Genomic DNA, 21,607 nt, shown 5'->3' with positions numbered 1-21,607 from the left:
ACCTCCCTATGACTGCTGTGCTCTTACCCTTAGATTCCTCCCGAGCCTGTTTACTGGAGGAAGAGGCTGAACCGGGCTTTCCCAGGTTCCCAGGATCAGCCTCCCTCTCACCCTCCACTCCCCATCAGCCATGGGCTGGGCAGGCAGCCTCTCTGCTCACTCTCAGTCTCCTATCTGGGCCAAGTCTCTCTCTACCTCGGGACACTTAAGGAGTGATTCTCAAACTGGATGCCCAGCAGCAGCCCCTGGGGACCTTTTATGACCCTCCAAATGACCAGACTGGGGCTCCGGCCAGTGCTTATCAAGCTCTGGAGTGAGCCTAAGAAGGCCTGGGAGGGTGCTGACATCCTACTCTATGCCTGGCAGGGCCCTACGTGTTCTTACATGTGATTTATACAAGTAGACGTATCATACAGAGGTTTGTAGTTTTATATACACACATACACACACACACACGCACTTTTTTTTTTTTTGAGATGGAGTCTCGCTCTGTCACCCAAGCTGGAGTACAGTGGCATGATCTCAGCTCATTGCAACATCCGCCTCCCAGATTCAAGAGATTCTCGTCCCTCAGCCTCCCAAGTAGCTGGGATTACAGGCACCCACCACCATGCCCAGCTAATTTTTGTATTTTTAGTAGAGACGAGGTTTCCCCATGTTGGCCAACCTGGTCTCAAACTCCTGGTCTCAAGTGATCTGCCCACCTCCCAAAGTGCTGGGATAAGAGACGTTTGCCACTGCGCCCTTTAATAAAGTGTATAATAAATATACACTTTATTAAAATAAGAACTGACACTGTATAGAAAAGAGCTTACATTTAAATCAAATTTTCCAGAAACCTAAACATTTGCTGAAAGAGTTTACGGCACACTTTGTGGACATACCTCAGATGATACTGAGAGCTGGTGGCTCTCATGATTCAAAAGAAAGGTCTTAAGTAATCAGGTAATCCTCAGAAGTCTGCCCTTCATTTTCATGTTTTTGCTTTTGTAATAAATATTGATCCAGTGTGAAAATAAAAGCTTCTCCTGAGGGCAGAGCTTTTGGAATCATTCAGCCTCTGTGCCTATTCTTTGAAATGTGTGCTGTCAATGATAGTCCCCTACGGGCAATGCCTCCAGCATTCAGAGTTACAAACAAAAGGGTGAGAGAAAGACAGGCAGGCTCCCAGTGGCGTCCAATTCTCCCATGCCATTCTCTTCCCTCTCCCCAAAACCTGCAAGTACTGGCTGAATGGCGAAGCTGAGATGTACAGGTTTTGTTTAGAGAAGAAAGGTTGCTGGGCCAGGCGCGGTGGCTCACGCCCGTAATCCCAGCACTTTGGGAGGCCAAGGTGGGCCAATAGCCTGAGGTTGGGAGCTTGAGACCAGCCTAACCAACATGGAGAAACCCCATCTATACTAAAAATACAAAAAATTAGCTAGGCTTGGTGGTGCCTGCCTGTAATCCCAGCTACTCGGGAGGCTGAGGCAGGAGAATCGCTTGAACCCAGGAGGCGGAGGGTTACAGTGAGCCAAGATCGTGCCATTGCACTCCAACCTGGGCAACAGGAGCAAAACTCCATCTCAAAAAAAGAAAGGTTGTTGTCTTCAAGTTCGGGCATTAGCACCTTCAGCTAAGACAGAATGAGCCTCCTGCCCGTGCTCCTCCAGTGACGGGACCACCCTCCTCTCCCTGTGTGTCCCTACCTCCAGGGTCATCATTCGGGACACCTTCTCATAAACTGGCTTGGGCACAGATTGAGCTCCAGAGCTCAGAAGGAATGACCTGACTTAGAGGTTCCAGATAGCCACTGCTTGGCCCACCTCCCAGGCCTCATTTGTGCGGTGTGATGAATATGTACTTAGGCCAAAGCTTCTGAACTCAGAACTGCATCATTCATAGTTCGTCCTCTCTGTCGTTTCACCTCACTCCCTCAATCAACTTCCTATTTTCACAAAAGTGATCCTAGGTTCCCTAGGATCATTTTTGATCCCCTTCCTCCCGAGGACTCCCCTCCCTCCCACCCTGACCCCAAGGTGGTCCCAGGCCATGCTTCCCTGCCTTCTCATCCCACTCCCAAGGTTATACCTGAAACAACCCAAACGGCCTCTGTGCTGCTTGGTGAAAAAATAGAGTTGAAACTCTTGGGAGGAGGGCTGTGCTGTGGGCGGTGGGCGGCTCTGGTGGCCCCAAACACTTACTCTGCAATTTTATCCTTCTAAAAGGCTTTCTCAGCAGAGTGGAGCAAGGGACACCTTGAAATATTCATCCTCTGTCCCTGCACTGGGACGCCAGAGCCAATGATTGATCTGACAAGGAGCTGCTTTCTTTTTTTTTTTTGAGACAGGGTCTAGTTCTGTCACCCAGGCTGGAGTGCAGTGGCACGAACAGGGATCACTGCAGCTTTGACCTCTTGAGGTCATGAGAACCTCCTGCCTTATTCTTCCAATTAGCTGGGACCATACACCTGGCTAATTTTTTATTTTTTTGGAGAGATGGAGTTTCGCCATGTTGCCCAGGCTGGTCTCAAACTCCTGGCCTCAAGTGATTCTCCTGCCTCAGCCTTCCAGAGGGCTGGAGTTACAGGCATGGGGCACTGCACCCAGCTGGAGCTGCTTTAAAGCCCAGGACTGCTGAAAGTTTCACCCTTCTGGAAGGCACAGAAATAGGGCTTCACAGGACAAGCTCTCAGGCCTCCTCCTTCAAACCTGAGGCTGTTTGCAGAGATAATTGTTGCACTCATTACCAGAGTCTGCCTCTCGTTTCGGGAAGAAGTGACCGCCTGTGTGTGCTGACGCCCGGTGGAGCTATTCCACCTCATCACTGCAGTCTGGAGCACCGCCAATTGGCTCCGGTGCCATAGCCCAGAGGATTCATTTCCCATACCAAATCACCACAACCTGGTGGCTCAAAATAACAGAAACATATTCTTTCGAAGTTCTAGAGGCCAGATATCTAAAAATCAAGGTGCCAGCCTGGGCCACACCCCTTCGAAGAGGCCAGGGGAGAATCCTTCCTTGCCTCCTCTGGCTTCTGGTGGCTCACATCACTCCTTGGCTTGTGACCCCATCACTCACTTTCTGTGTCTTCACCAGTCTCCCCTGTGTCTGGGCCTCTCTTTGCCTTATAAAGCCACTTGGCATTGGATTCAGTGCCCATTTGGTTAATCCAGGAGGACCTCATCTTGAGATCCTTAATTATACCTGCAAAGACCCTTTTTCCAAATAAGGTCACAGTCATAGGTTCTGGGCAGACATGTCTTTTGGGGGCCACAATTTAGCCCACTACATCACATGGCTTTTCTGGCCCCTTTCAGCCTGGCACATGCATGCCTCTGCTTTTTCTGCCTCTGAGGCTGCTTCTGAGATGCCGAGGTGAGGCGGATACTCGGGCCCTCCTTCATCATCTCGATGTCCTCAGCTGAGCCACGCTCTCTGCGTTGGCAGGTCATACCTTTCATCACTCCAAGGTCGAGAACTCTTTCCCATATGTGTTCCTCCTTCCCCGCGAGAGCCTCCTTTTTTTCCCCCTTGTGTTTTCACCAGAGCCCGTCAGCTTCCTGGGTAAGCTTTCTGGGTGATGCTCTCAGGGCGGTACCTACAAGCACGAGCAGGAGGGGAGGGGAACTGGCCACGCTGCTGCTGGCAATGGTGTCTTGCTGGGATGTGATCCTATCTGGACCTCACAGCGCACCTATGGGGCAGGAATCATTTACCCATTTCACAGGCAAGGAAACCAACTGCCAAGAGTTAAAACTCATTTTCCCAAAATACAACGTTCTGGGTGATGAAGTCAGGATTAAATCCAAGACCTTCAGACTCAAGCCCACCTACACGACTTCTTGCCCTCTGCCTCTCTTAATGCACCTTTCTGTACATAACACACAATAGAAGTCAAAGAAGAAAAGACCAATAAACTTGGCTACATAAAAATTAAACATTTTGGGGCTAGACGTGGTGGCTCATATAGCACTTTGGGAGGCCAAGGCTGGAGGATCACTTGAGCCTAGGAGTTGGAGACCAGCCTGGGCAACATGGCAAGACCCTATCTCTACCAAAAAAAAAAAAAAAGTTTTAAGATGGACTCGCTCTGTGACACCCAGGCTGAAGTGCAATGCCTACAATCTCAGCTCACTGCAACCTCTACCTCCCAGGTTCAAGTGACTCTCTTGCCTCAGCCTCCTGAGCAGCTGGCATTACAGGTGCCCACCACCACAACTGGCCAATTTTTGTATTTTTAGTAGAGATAGGGTTTCACCATATTGGCCAGGCTGATCTTGAACTCCTGACTTCAAGCAATCTGTCCACCTCAGCCTCCCAAAGTGCTGGGATTACAGGGGTGAGCAACTGCACCCAGCCTAAAAGAAAATTTTTCTTTTTAATGAGCTAGGTGTGGTGGCACATGCCTGTGGTGCCAGCTACTTGAGAGACTGAGGTGGGAGGACTGCTTGAGCCTGGGAGGTCAAGGCTGCAGTGAGCCATGTTTGCACCACTGCACTCCATCCTGGGAAACAGAGTGAGATCCTTTCTCAAGAAAAAGAAGAAAAAAAATGGCCAGGCATGGTGGCTCATGCCTGTAATCCCAGAACTTTGGGAGGCCGAGGCAGGTGGATCACAAGGTCAGGAGTTCGAGACCAGCCTGATCAACATGGTGAAACCCCATCTCTACTAAATATAGAAAAATTAGTTGGGTATGGTGGTGCACACCTGTAGTCCCAGCTACTTGGGAGGCTGAGACAGGAGAATCGCTAGAACCCAGGAGGCAGAAGGTTGCAGTGAGCCAAGATCATGCCACTGCACTCCAGCCTGGGTGACAGAACAAGACTCCATCTCAAAAAATAATAATAATAATAAAATAAAGTGTTTGGGCCTTGGATACAAACATAATACAAATAACATCTCTAGGGAGGAAGGAAGAAAAATTAAAGAGTGAGATCCTTGGGGAGGGCTGATTCTTCCCTGTGATCCAGACTAAGCACAGTGTGTGATGCACTGAGCAGGTGCTCAAAAACAGTTGTAGAATGAATTATTGGCTCTAATAAAAGTGTGTTTCTGTTTTCTCTTCTAGTCCCAAAGCTAAAATCTATTGATCAATTGCCCTGGAGACTTTTGGAGGCTCCGGCTGGATAGTCCTTCCCACTACCGGGGACAGCAGGGTCAAGAGAGACGGCAGAACATACCGCACAGGTACGAAGGCAGAGGGCTGTGTGTCCTTCTTGGCATCATTGGAAGGAGCCATGCATCCAGGCAGATTGAGGCCGATGTGGTAATGGACCTGAATGAGCAGGGCCAGGAGCAGCTGGGGGTAGATGCGCCGCACACGGCCCATGCAGCTGTTGACAGACAGGAGCTCGCACAGGCCACTGGCTGCCTAAGGGGTAGAGGGGAGGCTGCTGGGATGTCCCAGCCCATCTTCCCAACACTTCTGGCTGGAGCCTGGACTGCCTCTCTGGGAGGTAGCACCTGGGTCTTTACTGTCATCTGGCCCAGTCCGGGGAAGCTGGGATCTCCACCCCACAGCTCCAGACCTCTGGCTCTCTGGGTAGGCCCTGTCCCACAGCAAGGATAACAGTCCAACCCTTAGTTTTGGTCCAGGGCTTTGATATTTATGCAACCTGGGAAGAATTGTGGAAGAATTCCTTCCACCTGAGGGGTAAAGAATCTTGTTCTCATTTTGCGGGCTAGGAGACAGACTCAGAGGGGTGAAGCTGCTAGGTCAAGGTCACCAGCCGCTTGGGGCAGAGTTAGAACTTGAATCCAGGTTTTCAGATACCAGCTATGGCATGCTCTGCCTCTTCTTCATTCATAACACAAGCACACAGAATGTGAGGGGCACCAGGCTGGCCTCCGCCCTGGGCCATTAAGCTATGCTGTCCTCACCCCCGTCCCCATGAGGCCAGCACCCAAGAAAAACAACACCAGCCTTGAGCGAGAGCCTGGCTCAAGTGCCAGCTCTGCCCCCAAGGGCTGTCGACCACGGGCAGCTTCTCCACCTGCCAGTCCAGCTCTGGACCTGGCCTGGGCCCACCCTCATACTTGGCCCACCAAGTCCTCTCTAACTGCCAAGAGGGCAGTACTAGGGGGTGGGGGGTGGACGATGGGCTGGAGTCACAGGACTCATGGCTCATTCCGGCTCTATCACTTGCTGGTGCCTCTGAGCCTCAGGTCTCTGAAAAGTGGAGTCACTGGTCATCATCCAGCCAGCCCCACAGGAGTGTGTTAGAGCCTGAATGAGAGGGCGACGGTAAGCATGCTTTATAAATAAATGGTTTGAGTTGTGCCATTAAGACTCCATGCAGGCCAGGTGCAGTGGCTCACGCCTGTAATCCTAACACTTTGGGAGGCCGAGGTGGGCAGATCACTTGAGGTCAGGAGTTTGAGACCAGCCTGGCCAACATGGCAAAACCTCTTCTCTACTGAAAATACAAAACTTAGCCAGGCGTGGTGGCGAGCACCTATAGTCCCAGCTCCTCGGGAGGCTGAGGCACGAGAATCACTTGAACCCAGGAGGCGGAGGTTGTGGTGAGCTGAGATTGCGCCACTGCACTCCAACAACCTGGGCAATAGAGCAAGACTCAGTCTCAAAAAAAAAAAAAAAAAAAAAAAGACTCCATTCATATCTGGAAAGCATTTAACTGCAAAGTGAAAGAATCCCTGGCACATTTCCTTGGAGAAAAGTGCCCTAACATGGGCTGGATGAGAACAATAAATGGCAGTTAATTTGTACTTTACAGCTTAAGAAGTTCTTCCACACACACTATCTCCCTTTTCTCAACAGTAAGATAGACAAAGCAGGAGTGATTACAGCCCATCTTACAGATAGAAATACCAAGGCTGGAGAGGGGAAGTGACTGACCGTGGTTATATAGTGAGGCAGTGGCAGAGCTAAGGCGAGTCTCTCGGGCTCAAAGCCCTTGTACTTTCCCAGCAGCCCAAAGCTAATGATCACATCCAAAGAACACAGACTGTGGTTTAAGGGAAAAGTCTCTAGTGATGTGCCACCCGGCTCTGCTCTTGGCTCTATCTTCAAATGATTTATTAGAGTCATAAGATCAGAATGAGTTCAGGATTTATCCATGCTTAAACTATGCTTGCTGAACAAGAAGCACAAATGAGTGACTGAAGAATACACTAACATACACCGATTATAGAAGAAGATGAATGCCCAAATTACAAGGGAAGGAGTGCGGGTGCCTTATGCACAGAATTCAGCACCGGAGGACAAAGGCAGAGAGATACGGAGGTGAAACATAGGATTTAGAAGCAGAAGATGTGCTGGGTTTGATTCCTAGCACCACCACTGCTAGCTATGTGACCTCGGGAGACATGGAATGTCTCTGAGCAGGAGCATCTGTCTCTGTAATGGGATAATACCATCCTCTCCTTCATCTACTGTATCTTTATTTGCTTCCCTCCACCAGAATGCCTGGCTGCTGCATCCCCAGAACCTACAAGTATGCTTAGCACATAGTATAGGAGGTGCTCACTAAACATTTGATGAATAAATAAATCAGCCCAACAAAAACATTTTTGAGTGCTTACTATGTGCCAGGTGTATGCCAGATACTGGGGATATCACAGTGAGCACAGCAGGACGGCATTGTCTTCATGCGTCTCACAGATAAACCAAAGGATGGTCCACGGGATTGTCAAATCACAACTGGGGTAAACTCTTCATACAAAATATGCGAAGCAAAATATACCATGGACAGATTTAACCAGGGTCAGGGAGATCAAGGAGGGCTTCCCTGAGGAAGTGATGCTGGAGTTGGGAGCCGAAGGATGAGAAGTTAGCTTGGTGGAGAGCATCCTAGGTAGAGGAAACAGCATGTGCAAAGGCCCTGTGACAAGATAGCGTGGCTGAAGTTCTGACAAAGACCGGTGAGGCTGGAGCAAAGCAAGCAAGAGGACCATGGAGCGTGGGGAGGCCGGCCAGGGATGCAGGGCCTTCACCACAGGTAGAAGCACTGTGTCACTCTTGGGGGCAATGAAAAGCCATTAAGGGAGCCGGGTGCGGTGGTTCACGCCTGTAATCCCAGCACTTTGGGAGGCCAAGGTGGGTGGATCACCTGAGGTCAGGAGTTCAAGACCAGCCTGGCCAACATCGTGAAACCCTGTCTCTACCAAAAATACAAAAATCAGCTGGACGTGGTGGTGCACATCTGTAGTCCCAGCTACTCAGGAGGCTGAGGCAGGAGAATCGCTTGAACCTGGGAGGCAGAGGTTGCAGTGAGCTGAGATTGTGCCACCGCACTCCAGCCTGGAGACAGAGCAAGATTCTGTCTCAAAAAAAAAAAAAAAAAAAAAAAAAGCCATGAAAGGGGCTGAGAAGAGGAGACGTGCATTTGTCAAATCCTTTTTGGCTGCAGTACAGATTCGAGGGGCAGGAGTAGAAGCAGGAAGTAAGCAGGGGTGTTACCCAGCTGGCATGGTGGTGATAGAGGCAGACTGAAATCTATCTCTTTGGCCCGGCCAGCTTCCTGAATCAGAGCTGCCTTTCCCTTTGTGTTCCCAGGATCAAGCTTGGAGTGTGACAGCAAGAAGTACTTAAACATTTTGTGTCACCTAAATGAATGAATGTGTTATCTCACATAACCTTCATCGTCGCCATATGAGAAAGATACTATTTCTATTCACATAGGTAGAAACTGAGCCTCATAGAGGTGAAGTGACTTACCTAGGTCACAAAATGGTAATGCAGGGTTTTTTTTTTTTTTTAAGAGAGAAGGGGTCCTGCTGTATTGCCCAGGCTGGCCTCAAACTCCTGGCCTCAAGTGACCCTCTGCCTAGGCCTCCCAAAGTGCTGGGATTACAGGCATGTGCCACCATGCCCAGCCAAAACAAGGATTTAGACTATCTGTGACTCCAAGTCACTCTGCTTCCACTCTCCCAGGCTGCTGCTGTCACCATAGATAACACCATTATTGTCCAGTGAACCACAAACAAGAGTCAGAGCCAGACACCTGCCCAAAGCCACACAACTAGTTACGGCAGAGTGTGGTCCTGGAGGCCGGGTGTGCTGAGCTCAGCAGGAAGGAGGAGAGGGCAGGACAGGCAGCGACAGGGGCTGGCCGACTGGGTGCTCACCGCCAGGGGCACGATGGAAGCCTGGCCCTTCTTGGTGATGGGCTTCTCCTTCAGGCTGCCCAGGAGCAGATCCAGGAGGTCTCGGACATCACAGCTGGGCTTGTGCAGTATCAGCTGCCTCCACATATCTGCTCCATTGCTGAGAGGTCAGAGATGGGGTCGATTAGTGGTGGCCAGTGCAGTGGGGCTCACCCAGCCTCCAAATGGTTTCAGGAAGGGGAAGCTCAGATGTCAATGAAATGACATCCATGGGCACACCTGCAAGGAATGATCCAGAAAACACTCCCAAAGAGGCAGGGGCTAGAAGGATGAGAAACCCTCTTTCCCAGCCGGGCACAGTGGCTCCCGCCTGTAATCCCAACACTTTGGGAGGCCGAGGTGGGTGGATCACCTGAGGGCAGGAGTTTGAGACCAGCCTGGCCAACATGGTGAAACCCCGTCTCTACTAATAATACAAAAAATTAGCTGGGCATGTGGTGCATGTTTGTAATCCCAGATACTCGGGAGGCTGAGGTAGGATAATCACTTGAACCCAGGAGGCAGAGGTTGCAGTGAACCGAGATCGCGCCAGTGCACTCCAGCCTGGGCAACAAGAGCGAAACTCCATAAAAACCTATTTCCCAGGTATCCTGCCAAGTGTTTTACATGCAATGTATTACTTCAGCAGAGATTAGCTGAGCATCTACTGTATACCAGGCCCTAGGCAAATCTTGGAGAATACCGATATGAAAAAGAATTCCAGATACTCAAGATCACTGAATTCTCACAATAGCCCTCAGGTGAGTGTTGTTTTTCCCATTTTACCAATGAGGAATTGAGAGAGAGGTGAAATTACCAGTCCAAGATAAAACAGCTAATGAGCTGCAGAGCCAAGACGTGGCGAGGTCTGATGTCTCCAAAGCCTCTGCTCATTCCTCTAACCAAGGAGCAAGAATCAGGATGGTCGAGCAGCCTGGGGCAAGGGCAAGGATCCTGCCCTTGTCACATAATATCAGGGAGCCCCTGCTCCCGCCCCTTAGAAGGCAGTACATCAGGCAAGGAGAAGCATATGCACCCCACTGATGCCAGCCTGCAGGCACTCCGATCACCTTTCCCCTTCTACGGGAGTGTTTCTACCCTCCATTCCCTTTCCAGCTCTGTTCCCCTGGAAACCTGATACAGTATGGCAACTATGTTGCTAGGCAACATTACTTATGGTAATAATGACTCCACTGGTAAATGACATCTGGACTAGGAGGAACTATAAATTAACTGTAAGAACTGATGGGGACACTATAGCATTGAGCTTCCCGGGATGCAGTGACCCTTGTAACTGGGTTTGTCCCTTTGGGGACCCTGGAAGCAAAGCCACGATGTTGTAAAAGACACTAGTCCCTGTGAGGCCCGTGCCACTTAAGCCAGAGCAGCTCCTATTCCCACCCTATGGGTCTCCTTCCGTCACACCTGAGCTTTCACCTGGGAAGCCCTAGAGACCAGCTCCTAGACTCAGGGCCAAGACTAGGGTGAGGAAAGTGAGACATCCAGGGTGCCAGCTTTAAGGAAGGCCTCATTCTCAGGCTCACACAAGTGCAGACTTGGCGCCGGGACTATCTCCTTAAGTGTTGTGCCCTGGGCGCCTCTGTCTGGCCTGCTGTGGGGGCTGCTGAAAGGACCCCCACAAAGAGGAGCTCCTGACACTGCCCTGTCCCGTATCCTGAGTGACAGATTCCAGATGGGGCCCCAATAGTCTTGTAAGTCTGACTGCTTAGTGGACCCAAGGGAAAAAAAAAAACAAAAAAAAAACCCTGGTAGGCAGTGCAGCCAGAAAGCGTTTAATTCTTCCAAGTGAGAGACTGGGATGTGCCAGCTGTGCCCTCACCATCCTGACTGATCTTGGTTTCTGTGAATGACACCAACTGCCCTTATTGGAGCACACCCCATCTGCACAGCTCTGCACAGTTCTTTGGCTCTCAGACAACCACCCGAAGGTGTGGATCGCTTACTGCCTTATTTTACTCATTCAAAGAAGGCATGGGAGCATTTCCCGGGCTGGAAGGCTGAGGCCAGCCAGACTGACCTCCTCTGGCCACGAGCTCACTATCTGACCACAGTCCCCTCTGCCCATCAGATCATGAACTCCCTGAAGACAGTGAGCATGGAGCACCTTCCACACGGCCCAGGCCCGAGCAGGCACTCGGCACCGCTGGCTGCCTGACTCTGTCATCACCACCCACCTGGGGTGGGATTGCAGGGATGCTTTCCTTCTTTTGCCTATGGGGGAAAGAGAGAACAAACGGGCTACCCAAGACCCACACAGCAGCTGGAGGCAGAGTCAGGATGGACACTCAGACGGACATTCAGACCCTCCTTTCAATGGCACTGTTAAAGAGCTCTGGGCTGGTAGTTAGACCTGAGTTTAAGTCTTCCATCCTAGTGCTTGCTCAATGAGTACCTGGGGCAAGAAACTTCCCTAAGCCTCAGTTTCCTCATCTGCAGAGTGGGAATGTTGTGAGAATGGGAGACTGTGGGAATGCTCCGTGCTGACAGCAGCTGTGCTCAGGAAGCACTTCATGGTCATCATAAGCACCACAGGTCACAGAAGAGGGGTCATCTGGGAGGGCAAGGGGCTTATCTGGGCAGAAGGGGGTCCCCAGCTTGGGAGGGCTGCTTGAATCCTGTGAGATGCAGTGGCTGGGAACCCGTTCACTTGGTACCTGTCCGGTGGGATGGGGCACATGAGCAGGGCCACCACGACCTCAGTCATGAAGGAGCTGGCCAGGAGGGAGACGGGCAGCAGGGCCACCTCATGGGCCCGAGGCTCCTGGATGTGGCTCAGCTGCAGGTAGATGCCCTGCATGATTTCTGGGATCTGGGGTACAGCAGGGGCAGTCATGAGCAGGTGGACAGCCCAGTGGAGAAGCCAAGGGAGGCATGGGGGCAGCAGGAAGGTGGGAGGAGGGACGCGGGTGACAGCCTAGAGAATAGGGGAAAAGGCCCAAAGGGGAGAGAGGAAGAGGCAAGCAGAGCACCTGCACCCCCCGGGGGGCCAGCCAGTTTCTCTTTACTACCCTTCCCTACACACCCTTCCACCTCCAAACCCACCTCCACCCGCCACTAAGTCAGCTGAGTCCCTTCAGGGATGGTAAGAGAAAACCTTCAAGGTGGGAGCACCTAGAACTCAGCCACCAGCATCCCTTCCCTCCCCCAGAGGTTAGGGGGTTCCGGTAGCCCCCACCCTGCCCACTGTCAGGCAGGCCATGAGGGCTCCCAAACCCCAGTGACAGCTCAGTCCCTGCCCCCAGGAGGCCTTACCACCTCCAGCACCCTGCGATGGTACCACTCCAGCACCCAGCTGAGCGTGACCTCAGAGGCCAGCTGCATCATCTCCCTGGAGTCCTTCCCTGGAGCCTCTGAGCTGCCTTTCAGCCCTTCCAGGGCTGCCAGCAGCAGGTCCTTTACCTGCTGGGGCCCCAGGAAGTCTCCAAATTCCTGAAACAAAGATGCCGAGATCATGACACTGATGGGCAGCCTGAGCTTTGTGCACAGAGGCACAAACACGGCCTGACACCCACATGCAGAGGTCAACAGGGAGGGTCAGGAGTGTTCAGTTAACAGGTAAGTGTTGAACCTTTAGGGGAGGAGCTACAAAAGCAGGAGTAACTTCAGTTAACAGGTAACTGTTGAGCCTTTAGGGAGGATCTACAAAAGCAGGAGTGGCATGTCCCTGCACACAGCACAGGGTGACATGCGCAAGGGAGAAGGAAGTCCATGCACTGTGGCACAGAGCAGAGGGGGAGGGTACTCAGGACAGGCGCAGGTGGCTGGGGAGGCGTCCCACAAAGCCTGGAAAGCTGGAAAGGTGGCGCTGCCCCTCCTCACCCCCCACCCTCCGCTCCTGCGTGGGCACCAGGCAGTTACCGCAATCACCCGCTGGATGTTCTGGCACCGGCTCACTGAGTTTTAGGGCCCCAGGAAACGCTTGTTGCTCTCATATAGCTCCTTCTTGTTGGTCTCTTCCTTATCTCTGGCTCCTACAAGAGGAGAACCTTCTGAGTGAGACCAGATCTCCCTATTTTTGTTTAACATACACGTAGGAAGTCCCTACATCATAAGGTACCAGCTTGATACATTTTCACATAGCGAACACACCACTGTAGCCGTCCCCCAGGTCAAGACGCAGAACTTGATCAGCACCCCAGAAGCCCCTCTTGTGCACCCCTTTCAATCACTAGCCCTCTCTCTGACCCTGCCTAAACACTATTCTAATTTCTCAACCTCTAGAGAGATGTCTTTGCTTTGAAGTTTATATAAACGGACATATCACATGTTATCCTTGGGGTCTGTCTCCTTTCACTCAACATGATACGGATGAGTTTCATCCACACAGTCGCACCAGCATTCGTTCTTTCATTCATTCTCAATGCTGCATAATTCCCATCCTATGAAGGACTATGATTAGTTATCTGTTCTACTTTTGATGGACATTTGGGTTATTGCCAGTTACTAAGCATCGTGCTGCTAAGAACATTCTAGGGTATCTCTTGGTGAGTATATCTACACAATTGTTGGGTGTAAACCTAGGAGTGGATTGCTGGGTCATAGTCTAAGCAGAGATTCAGCTACAGAAGTTACTGCCAAACAGTTTTCTATCATGGGAAATCGATGGCACCCCAGCCTGCAGTACACGAGAGTTCCCATTGCTCCCCATCTTCCCAGCACACGGCATTGTCTGTGTTTCACTTGTGCCATTCTGGTGGATGTGTCGCAATACCTCTTTTAAATTGCAATCCCCCTACCCCTGGTAGTACCAATCCTTATCTACTTTTAGTTTTCATCATCATCTGACTTGCTGTATGTGTTACTTGTTTATTTTGCTCACTGTCTATCTGCCAACAACAAGAAGGTACTCTCACCAAAGGAGGATTATTTACTCTCTTTTCCCCACTGCTGTGTCCCACGTGCTAGAATAGTACCTGGCACACGGTGGCTTCATGTTTTCAGTTGAAGGAAGCACATTTCAGGTGCACTTCCTGAGCCCTACTGCAGCCCAGCTTGGGTCCTACCTGGATCCCCTCAAGGTATACAGGACTTGGGCACAAGAAAAGGCCACTGAGGCAGAGTGATCACATGGACCAAGTGTGTGTGCTGTTTGTAAAGGAGAGGAGCTTGAGACCTGATGTCAGGCAGGCCCCGGTTCAAATCCTAGCTGTGTTGCTTCCTATAGTCAGGGTGCCTGGGCAGACCACTTCATTCACTGAGATTAAATTCCGAGTGGCCAGGTACAGTGGCTCACACCTGTAATCCCAGCACTTTGCTTTTTTTTGTTTGTTTGGTTGGTTTTTGTTTGTTTGTTTTGAGATGCAGCCTCGCTCTGTCACCCAGGCTGGAGTGCAGTGGTATGGTATGATCTCAGCTCACTGCAACCTCCGCCTCCCGGGTTCAAGTGATCCTCCTGCCTTAGCCTCCAGAGTAGTGGTGACTACAGGTGTGTGCCACTACACCTAGCTTATTTTTGTATTTTTAGTAAAGATGGGGTATCACCTTGTTGGCCAGGCTAGTCTCGAACTCCTGACCTCAGCTGATCCTCCCACCTTGGCCTCTCAAAGTGCTGGAATTACAGGCATGAGCCACCACACCCGGCCTGTAATCCCAGAACTTTGGAGGCCAAGACAAGTGGTTCACTTGTGCACAGGAGTTCAAGACCACCCTGGGCAACATGGTGAAACCCTGTCTCTACAAAAAATAAATTAGCTGGGCCAGGCGAAGTGGTTCACACCTATAATCCCAGCACTTTGGGAGGTCAAGGCAGGCAGATCAGTTGAGATCAGGAGTTCAAGACCAGCTTGGCAAAAATGTCGAAACCCCTGACTCTCCTAAAAAAAAAATACAAAAATTAGCCTCACATGATGGCATTCAGCTGTAGTCCCAGCTACTTGGGAGGCTGAGGCGGGAGAATCGCTTTAACCTGGGAAGCAGAGGTTGCAGTGAGCCAAGACTGCTCCACTGCACTCCAGCCTGGGCAACAGAGCAAGACGCCATCTCAAAAAAATAATAAATAAATAAATAAATAAACTGGTCGTGGTGGTGCGTGCCTGTAGTCCCAGTAACTCTGGAGGCTGAGGTGGGAGGATCACCTGATCCCAGGAGGTTGAGGCTGCAATGAGCCGTGACTGAGCTACTGAACTCCAGCCTGGATAACAGGGCAAGACCCTATCTCAAAAAATAAATAAATAAAATAAAATCTAAGAGTTTGGTTCTTCCCTGCTGGGTCTGTATTTAAAAAATGCAAAATCTAAGAGGTTTGACCTAGGGTTGCCGAATAAAATACACGATAACCAGTTAAATTTGAATTTCAGTTAAACAGATCATTTTTTGTGAAAGTATGTCTCAAATATACTAAAAATTATCCATTGTTTATCTGAAATTCAAATTTAACTGGTTATCCTGTATTTTTTATTTGCTAAATCTGGCAAGTCTAATTGAGTCTATACTAGTCCTACTCATTTTTCTTTCTTTCTATCTTTTTTAAATGAGCAGCCTCGGTGGGGTGCGGTGATGTATGCCTCTAATCCCAGCGCTTTGGGAGGTCGAGGCAGGTAGATTACTTGAGCCCAGAAGTTCGAGACCAGCCTAGGCAACATGGCGAAACCCCACCTCTACCAAAAAACTACAAAAAAAATTTTAGCCAGGCATGATAGCCTGTGCCTGTAGTCCCAGGTACTCAGGAGGCTGAGGTGGGAGGATTGCTTGAGTCTGAGAGATTGAGGCTGAGGCTGCAGTGAGCCGAGATTATGCCACTGAACTCTAACCTGGGCAACAGAACAAGACTCTGTCTCAAAAAAAAAAAAAAAAAAGCAGCCTCCCAAGCCAGAAAGCCAGAATAGGCTCACAGAGACTCCTAGTCCTACCCCTAAAGCTGGTTATTAACACGGCTTATACCACCTTCACCTGTCACTCCAGAGACACGAGTGGCTCCTGGCCAGCAGGGTAAATCTCCCAGAGACCAAATCTTTGTCCCAAATGCTAGAGATCAAGAAGAGTGAGGATACCAGATAAATCCCAAAAACCTGAAGGGATAGGAGAAGGAGAACTAGATGGCAAGTGCCTATAGTGTGTGGCACTGAGCTAGTCTCTTTACATTGTGCTCTTACAGAAGATCTTACTTAATCTTTCAAAAAGCATGAACTCAGGCTAGGCGCAGTGGCTCACTCCTGTAAGCCTAGTACTTTGGGAGGCTGAGGCAGATGAGTCACTTGAGGTCAGGAGTTCGAGTCCACCCTGGCCAACATGGTAAAACCCTGCCTCTACTAAAAATACAAACATTAGCCAGGTGTGGTGACGTGTGCCTGTAATCCCAGCTATCTGAGAGGCTGAGGCAGGAGAACCACTTGAACTCAGGAGACGGAGATTGCAGTGAGCCAAGATTGTGCACTGCACTCCAGCCTGGGCAACAAAGCCAGACTCCATCTCAAAAAAAAAAAAAAAAAAAAGCATGGATTCTATCTGAGTGTACCCTTTTTACAGATGAGGAAATCTAGGCCTACATAAAGTGCTTGCCTGAGGTCACATCACTAACAAGGGATAGAACCAGGTCTTATGTGCAGGTCACTCTACCTCCAGAGCCTGGAGAGATTAAACCACACACCAAGGTCCTCTGGTTTAGGGCCAAGCTGGGACTATGGAGAAAGGAAGGAGACAAGCGACGGCTGATACTGCACCTCTAGGTACAGTGCCTCCAGGATACCCGCGCGGCCGTGCCACATCGCTAACAGTGCCTCCAGGATACCCGCGTGGCCATACCACATCGCTAACAGTGCCCCCAGGATACCCGCGCGGCCGTGCCACATCACTAACAGTGCCTCCAGGATACCCGCGCGGCCGTGCCACATCGCTAACAGTGCCTCCAGGATACCTGTGCGGCTGTACCACGTTACTAAGGGCTCCCTGAAGCTGAATCGAGGAAAGTTCTCCCAACTACAAGCTTAAGCTACTCTGGATTCAAACATAGAAGCTGTTCTTTATTCAATAAGTATTCACTGAGCACCCACCATGTGCCAGGCCCAGCGATAGCTCTTGGGAATGCAGGGGTGACCAAGATGCAGCCCTGCCCTTCCCTCATAGGGTTATAGTCTCTAGTGGGGAAAACAGACGGGAAAACAAGATGTTAGGGGGATTAACCCTAGGTGTACATAGTATCAAGGGAATACGAAAATGATAGTCACGAATCAAGCTTGGAAGGATAAGAAAAAGCAAGATTGCTTAAATCAAAACAGTCTGGTTTGTAGCCTTTGTCCCCTGGTTCCGTGGGGTCTTGGGCTTCACAGCATTTTCCACTGTCCCCATGTGACCTTGTGCTGGTTTCCCCCATCTGCCACCAGTGCCTTAATGTCAAGGCTCCCTCTGATTCTTTATTGAATCCAGACTGAGCAATAGCTCAGAAGCCTTCCTTCAGAAGCACTCCAATAGGGCTTACGTTTTTGGAGATCCAGGATGGTGTAGAGGATGATGATGCCATCCAGAACCTCCCAGCCAATCTCCTCATCAGGATCCCCAAAGCGAAGGATGAGTCTCCCCAGCAGAAGTCCCAGCGCCGGGAACCCCAAGGGCACCTGTTTGTATTGCGATCTTAGGGACTGAGTGTTATAGGTTCAATAACGCTATACATCAAATGGTGAACACAGGTGGATAGTCTGGCCCAGATTACAGAGCCCTCTGGAGATGGCAAGAGCCACCTGGGAATCCCTGAACAGAGGCACAGACTCCTTCAGAAATGGGAAGATTTTCCCTAAGAGCGTCCACCCCTCCCAGGGGCCACTCACAAAGAAAGGCAGAGTTAGAAGCATGTGGTTCAACACAGAGACGTTGCTGTTCACAGCCCATGCTCGCTCATGGGCCTTCCCAGAGTTCATCCAGGGGCCCAGCGGCTGTGGGGTCAAAAGCAAGAACTACAGGTTAGATGCCAGCCCCTGCTGCTGGGTGGACAGGTCAGCCTTCACCCATCAGCAGGAAGCTTCCAGAGGGGGCATAAAGGTCACCACAGCCCTCTCCTCTTCTTGGGGTTTAGGGAGAGATGGAGTTCAGAATGGGACTGACAGACTATAGGGAAGAAGGAAGTCAATGAGGAGAGAGATGAAAGTGGAAGAGTCATGAAGACAGAAGCAAGATGCAGGGACAAGAATGGGGAGAGCACAGATAACCATGGGGCAGCCATTTAGACAGTGGGGGGATAGGGAGACAGTGGAGAGGCAGGAGTCTGGGACCGGGCCTGTGAGACAGACAGCGGGGCAGAACACTCCCACAAGATGACATCCTGAAGCCAAATCACTCCTGGGTCTGGCCTCCACTGCTCCCGAGCCAGTTTCTCTCTTCTCTCCACCCTTTCTCCCCTCCCTTCCTTCCCCCTCCCATCTCAACATCTCCAAGATGCTCTTCAGTCCAGCAGGAGTGGGGTCCTCAACAAAGAGGGCTTTGAGCAGCATATGCAGGGCCTCCAGGGTCTGATGGTAAAGAGTCTGTGGACAGGAGAAGCACCAAGCCACTAGGGCACCTCTGGGGTAGACGCCAGGCCCCGGCAGCCCCTGGTGTAGGTCCAGGGAGGTAGAGGAGTTTGGACCCGTGAGAGATGAGTTCTGGTTCCACCTCTGAGACTAACTTGATGTGTAATATTGGGCAGATTACATCCCCTCATGGGTTATAGCTTCCTTATCAACAAGTTGCTAATTATTATCTCTGCACTTTCTACCTTAGATAGGGAAGAAGCAGAGATCCAGCATCTACTGAGAATCTACCATGGACCAGGTGGTTACCTGGTGATTTGCACAACCATATCCCCTTGTCCACAAATTCATTTTACAAATAAAGGGACAGGGACACTTAGAAGTTTTAAGTCGTGAGGAACAAATGAGAGGATGGATGGGAAAACACTTTCGCACTGCAAGAGATGGATGAATGAAAGGGCCAATCCTACTTTCGTCATCCCTGGGAAAGTGCTCTGATTCGTATTTTGAATTGCTTCTCCTAGACCCAAGTTGGTTTTCCAAGTTGCCCCTTAAGGGAGTCATCACTCCCATTCCCATTTCTCATCGCTTAGCCACACCACTGTCCTGGAATTGTCTTTTGAGTATGGGCATTACACATGCACAAGGCTGGGCAGTGGTTTTCAGTTACTCAAAAGATCCTTTTTTGCCTCCCCTCCTCCTGCCAGCTCCTCGAGTGTGCTTCCTAGGTTGTTACTGTCCAGACTTCCTGAGTCTGCACACACCCTGAAGCCAGTGGTCCTTAGGGTTATACCACAACCACCAAGAAAGCCTGGCTCACCACCTACCTCCTCCTTCCTGCCCATCTCTGAGGCTTACTGTGCAGCACTGACCTCTGCTGGCAAAGCCTGGAACTGCAAGAAGGCTGCTTGCTCTTTTTAGCCACCAGCCCCTCCATCTTCTCCAAGGGCACCACCTCCGGGACCCTGGCTCTCCAGCCTCGCTTTCCAGAACTCTTGCCTCACCCTCTAAGCTCCAGCCACACTGCCAGTTTGTCATCCTTCTGCATCCGGGAATGTTCTTCCTTCTGCCACCCTTCTCAGCTTCACAATCACAACACCTGACCCCTATCTAGGCCATTCCCCCCACACCACCAGCCATTGCAGGCTCTTTATAGCACCAAATACTTCTGGCTTGCACCATTTACCATTGGCGTACTTTTGCATTTCTTCGTATTTACTTATTTGATACCATCCATCTCCCCAACACTCACCTCAGCTGTAAGACTCCTGTGCTGAGTTCAGCATGGAGTAGGGACTGAGTTAACATTTGTAAATGAAGTGATGAACGAATGTGCTGCACCCTGGGCTGAAACCCCTTTGCCTTCACCTTTTCCACTGACCCTCGCTCCCCCTCATCCTACCCTGAGGGTCACCTCCACCCATCCTCCCAGGAACGCCTGGAGAGGTTTGAAGATGCTCACATGAGCCCCACGAGGTTCTGCTTCTCCAGGTCTTACCCCCGGGTCCCCTAGACTGTCTCCATTATAGCCTAGGCATCAGCCCTGCCCCTCCCAATCCTGGCCGCTTCCCCTGGCCATGCCAACAACAGCCCACATCCCTCCCAGAGGGCAGGGCCCAGAAGTGGACAGGATGGGGTGTCTTTATTTGAATGATTCATCCATCCATCATTTATCAAGTACTCAGACCAACAGAAGTGAGTTGAATTGCCCAAGGCCACAGACCAATGAGCTGGAGGGTACAGCTCCATATCTCCTCCCAGAACGTGACCTAGCCCTGGGGCCCCGCTGGGAAGGCCCTGCCTCACCTGGATGGTCTCAGCCTTGGCCTTGTCCTTCTCCTGCATGGCCTGCATGGAGGGCAGGGAAAACACACTCTGCACACACGTGTTCACCAGCTCCGACCTCTCCCACACGCCCAGGGTGGGCTGAGTGTGGCTGGGGAAGAGGCAGAAAGCAAAGGCATGGAGTGAGGGAGGGGCCCTGTGGCTGACAACCGGGCTGGGCTGAGGAGCGCAGGCACTGGGCAAGGGGAGGGGAAAAGGCACAGGGGTTGGGGGAGGGTAGAGCGGAGAGATGAGGGAGGCAGAGTGGAGGAAGTGGGGAGAGGGGCTGTGGGGACAGGGAGAAGGCCGTGGGCACTTCAGCTGGGTCAGGATCTCCATGGCCTGCCGGCGGACGGAACTTGAGAGTGAATCCAGTGGCTCCTCCTGGATCTGCCTCTGGACAGGGGGCCACAGAGGGGCCAGTGAGGACAGGGCTGCTGCAGGCCTCCAGGGCCAACGCTGCCCCCTTACAAGGAGCAGGTCACAGCGGCCCCTCGGTTCCTCCCGCCTCAGCTTCCCAAGTAACTGGCTCTACAGGCTCGTGCCGTCACATGTGGCTAAGTATTTCTATATTTTGTAGAAACAGAGTCTTGCTGTGTTGCCCAGGCTGGTCTCAAACTCCTGAGCTCAAACCATCCTCCTGCCTTGGCATCCCAAAATGCTGGAATTAAAGACATGAGCCACCACGCCCGGCCTCTAGGAGGCACATTCAAACCATAGAACTGGCCCAAAGCAAAATCCACCACACATGGCCCTTGAAAACGGCCCAGTTGAATTCCTTTAAAATGTTTTTTTTTCTTTTTAGAGATGGAGTTTTGTTACATTGGCCAGGTTGGTCTTGAACTTGTTTTTTGTTTGTTTGTTTGTTTGTTTTGAGATGAAGTCTTGCTCTGTTGCCCAGGTGGGAGTGCAGTGGCACGACCTCAGCTCACTGCAACCTCTGCCTCCCTGCTCAAGCGATTCTCCTGCCTCAGCCTCCTGAGTAGCTAGGACTACTCAGAAAGGAGGCCCATGCCAGGTGATACACACACCTATAATTCTAGCACAGAGACGGACTTTCACCATTTTGGTCAGGCTGGTCTCAAACTCTTGACCTCAAATTATCTGCCTGCCTCGGCCTCCTGGAGTGCTGAGATTACAGGCATGAACCACCACACTTGGCCAAATATCCATTTCTTTAAGATAAAAAAATTAGTTGAGTGTGGTGGCACACAGCTGTGGTCCCAGCTCTCGAGAGGC

At 51.0% G+C, this 21,607-nt stretch overlaps 1 protein-coding gene across 1 annotated transcript in view; it reads right to left on the bottom strand.

The window, feature by feature from the left end:
- Positions 1-21,607, bottom strand: part of MROH7 (maestro heat like repeat family member 7) — a 57,432-nt gene that overhangs the window by 13,054 nt on the left and 22,771 nt on the right. Inside the window, 10 exon segments of the mRNA XM_064371164.1 lie at positions 5,162-5,352; positions 9,069-9,207; positions 11,762-11,916; positions 12,360-12,536; positions 12,966-13,078; positions 17,521-17,656; positions 17,867-17,970; positions 18,463-18,559; positions 20,351-20,480; positions 20,685-20,764. Coding sequence (XP_064227234.1) covers positions 5,162-5,352; positions 9,069-9,207; positions 11,762-11,916; positions 12,360-12,536; positions 12,966-13,078; positions 17,521-17,656; positions 17,867-17,970; positions 18,463-18,559; positions 20,351-20,480; positions 20,685-20,764 — 1,322 coding nt within the window.

Source organism: Aotus nancymaae, unplaced genomic scaffold, assembly GCF_030222135.1.
Source record: "Aotus nancymaae isolate 86718 unplaced genomic scaffold, 86718_ANA_hifiasm-v0.15.2.pri h1tg000007l, whole genome shotgun sequence".
Classification (NCBI taxonomy): domain Eukaryota; kingdom Metazoa; phylum Chordata; class Mammalia; order Primates; family Aotidae; genus Aotus; species Aotus nancymaae.
This window is presented reverse-complemented; position numbering and strand designations above follow the sequence as displayed.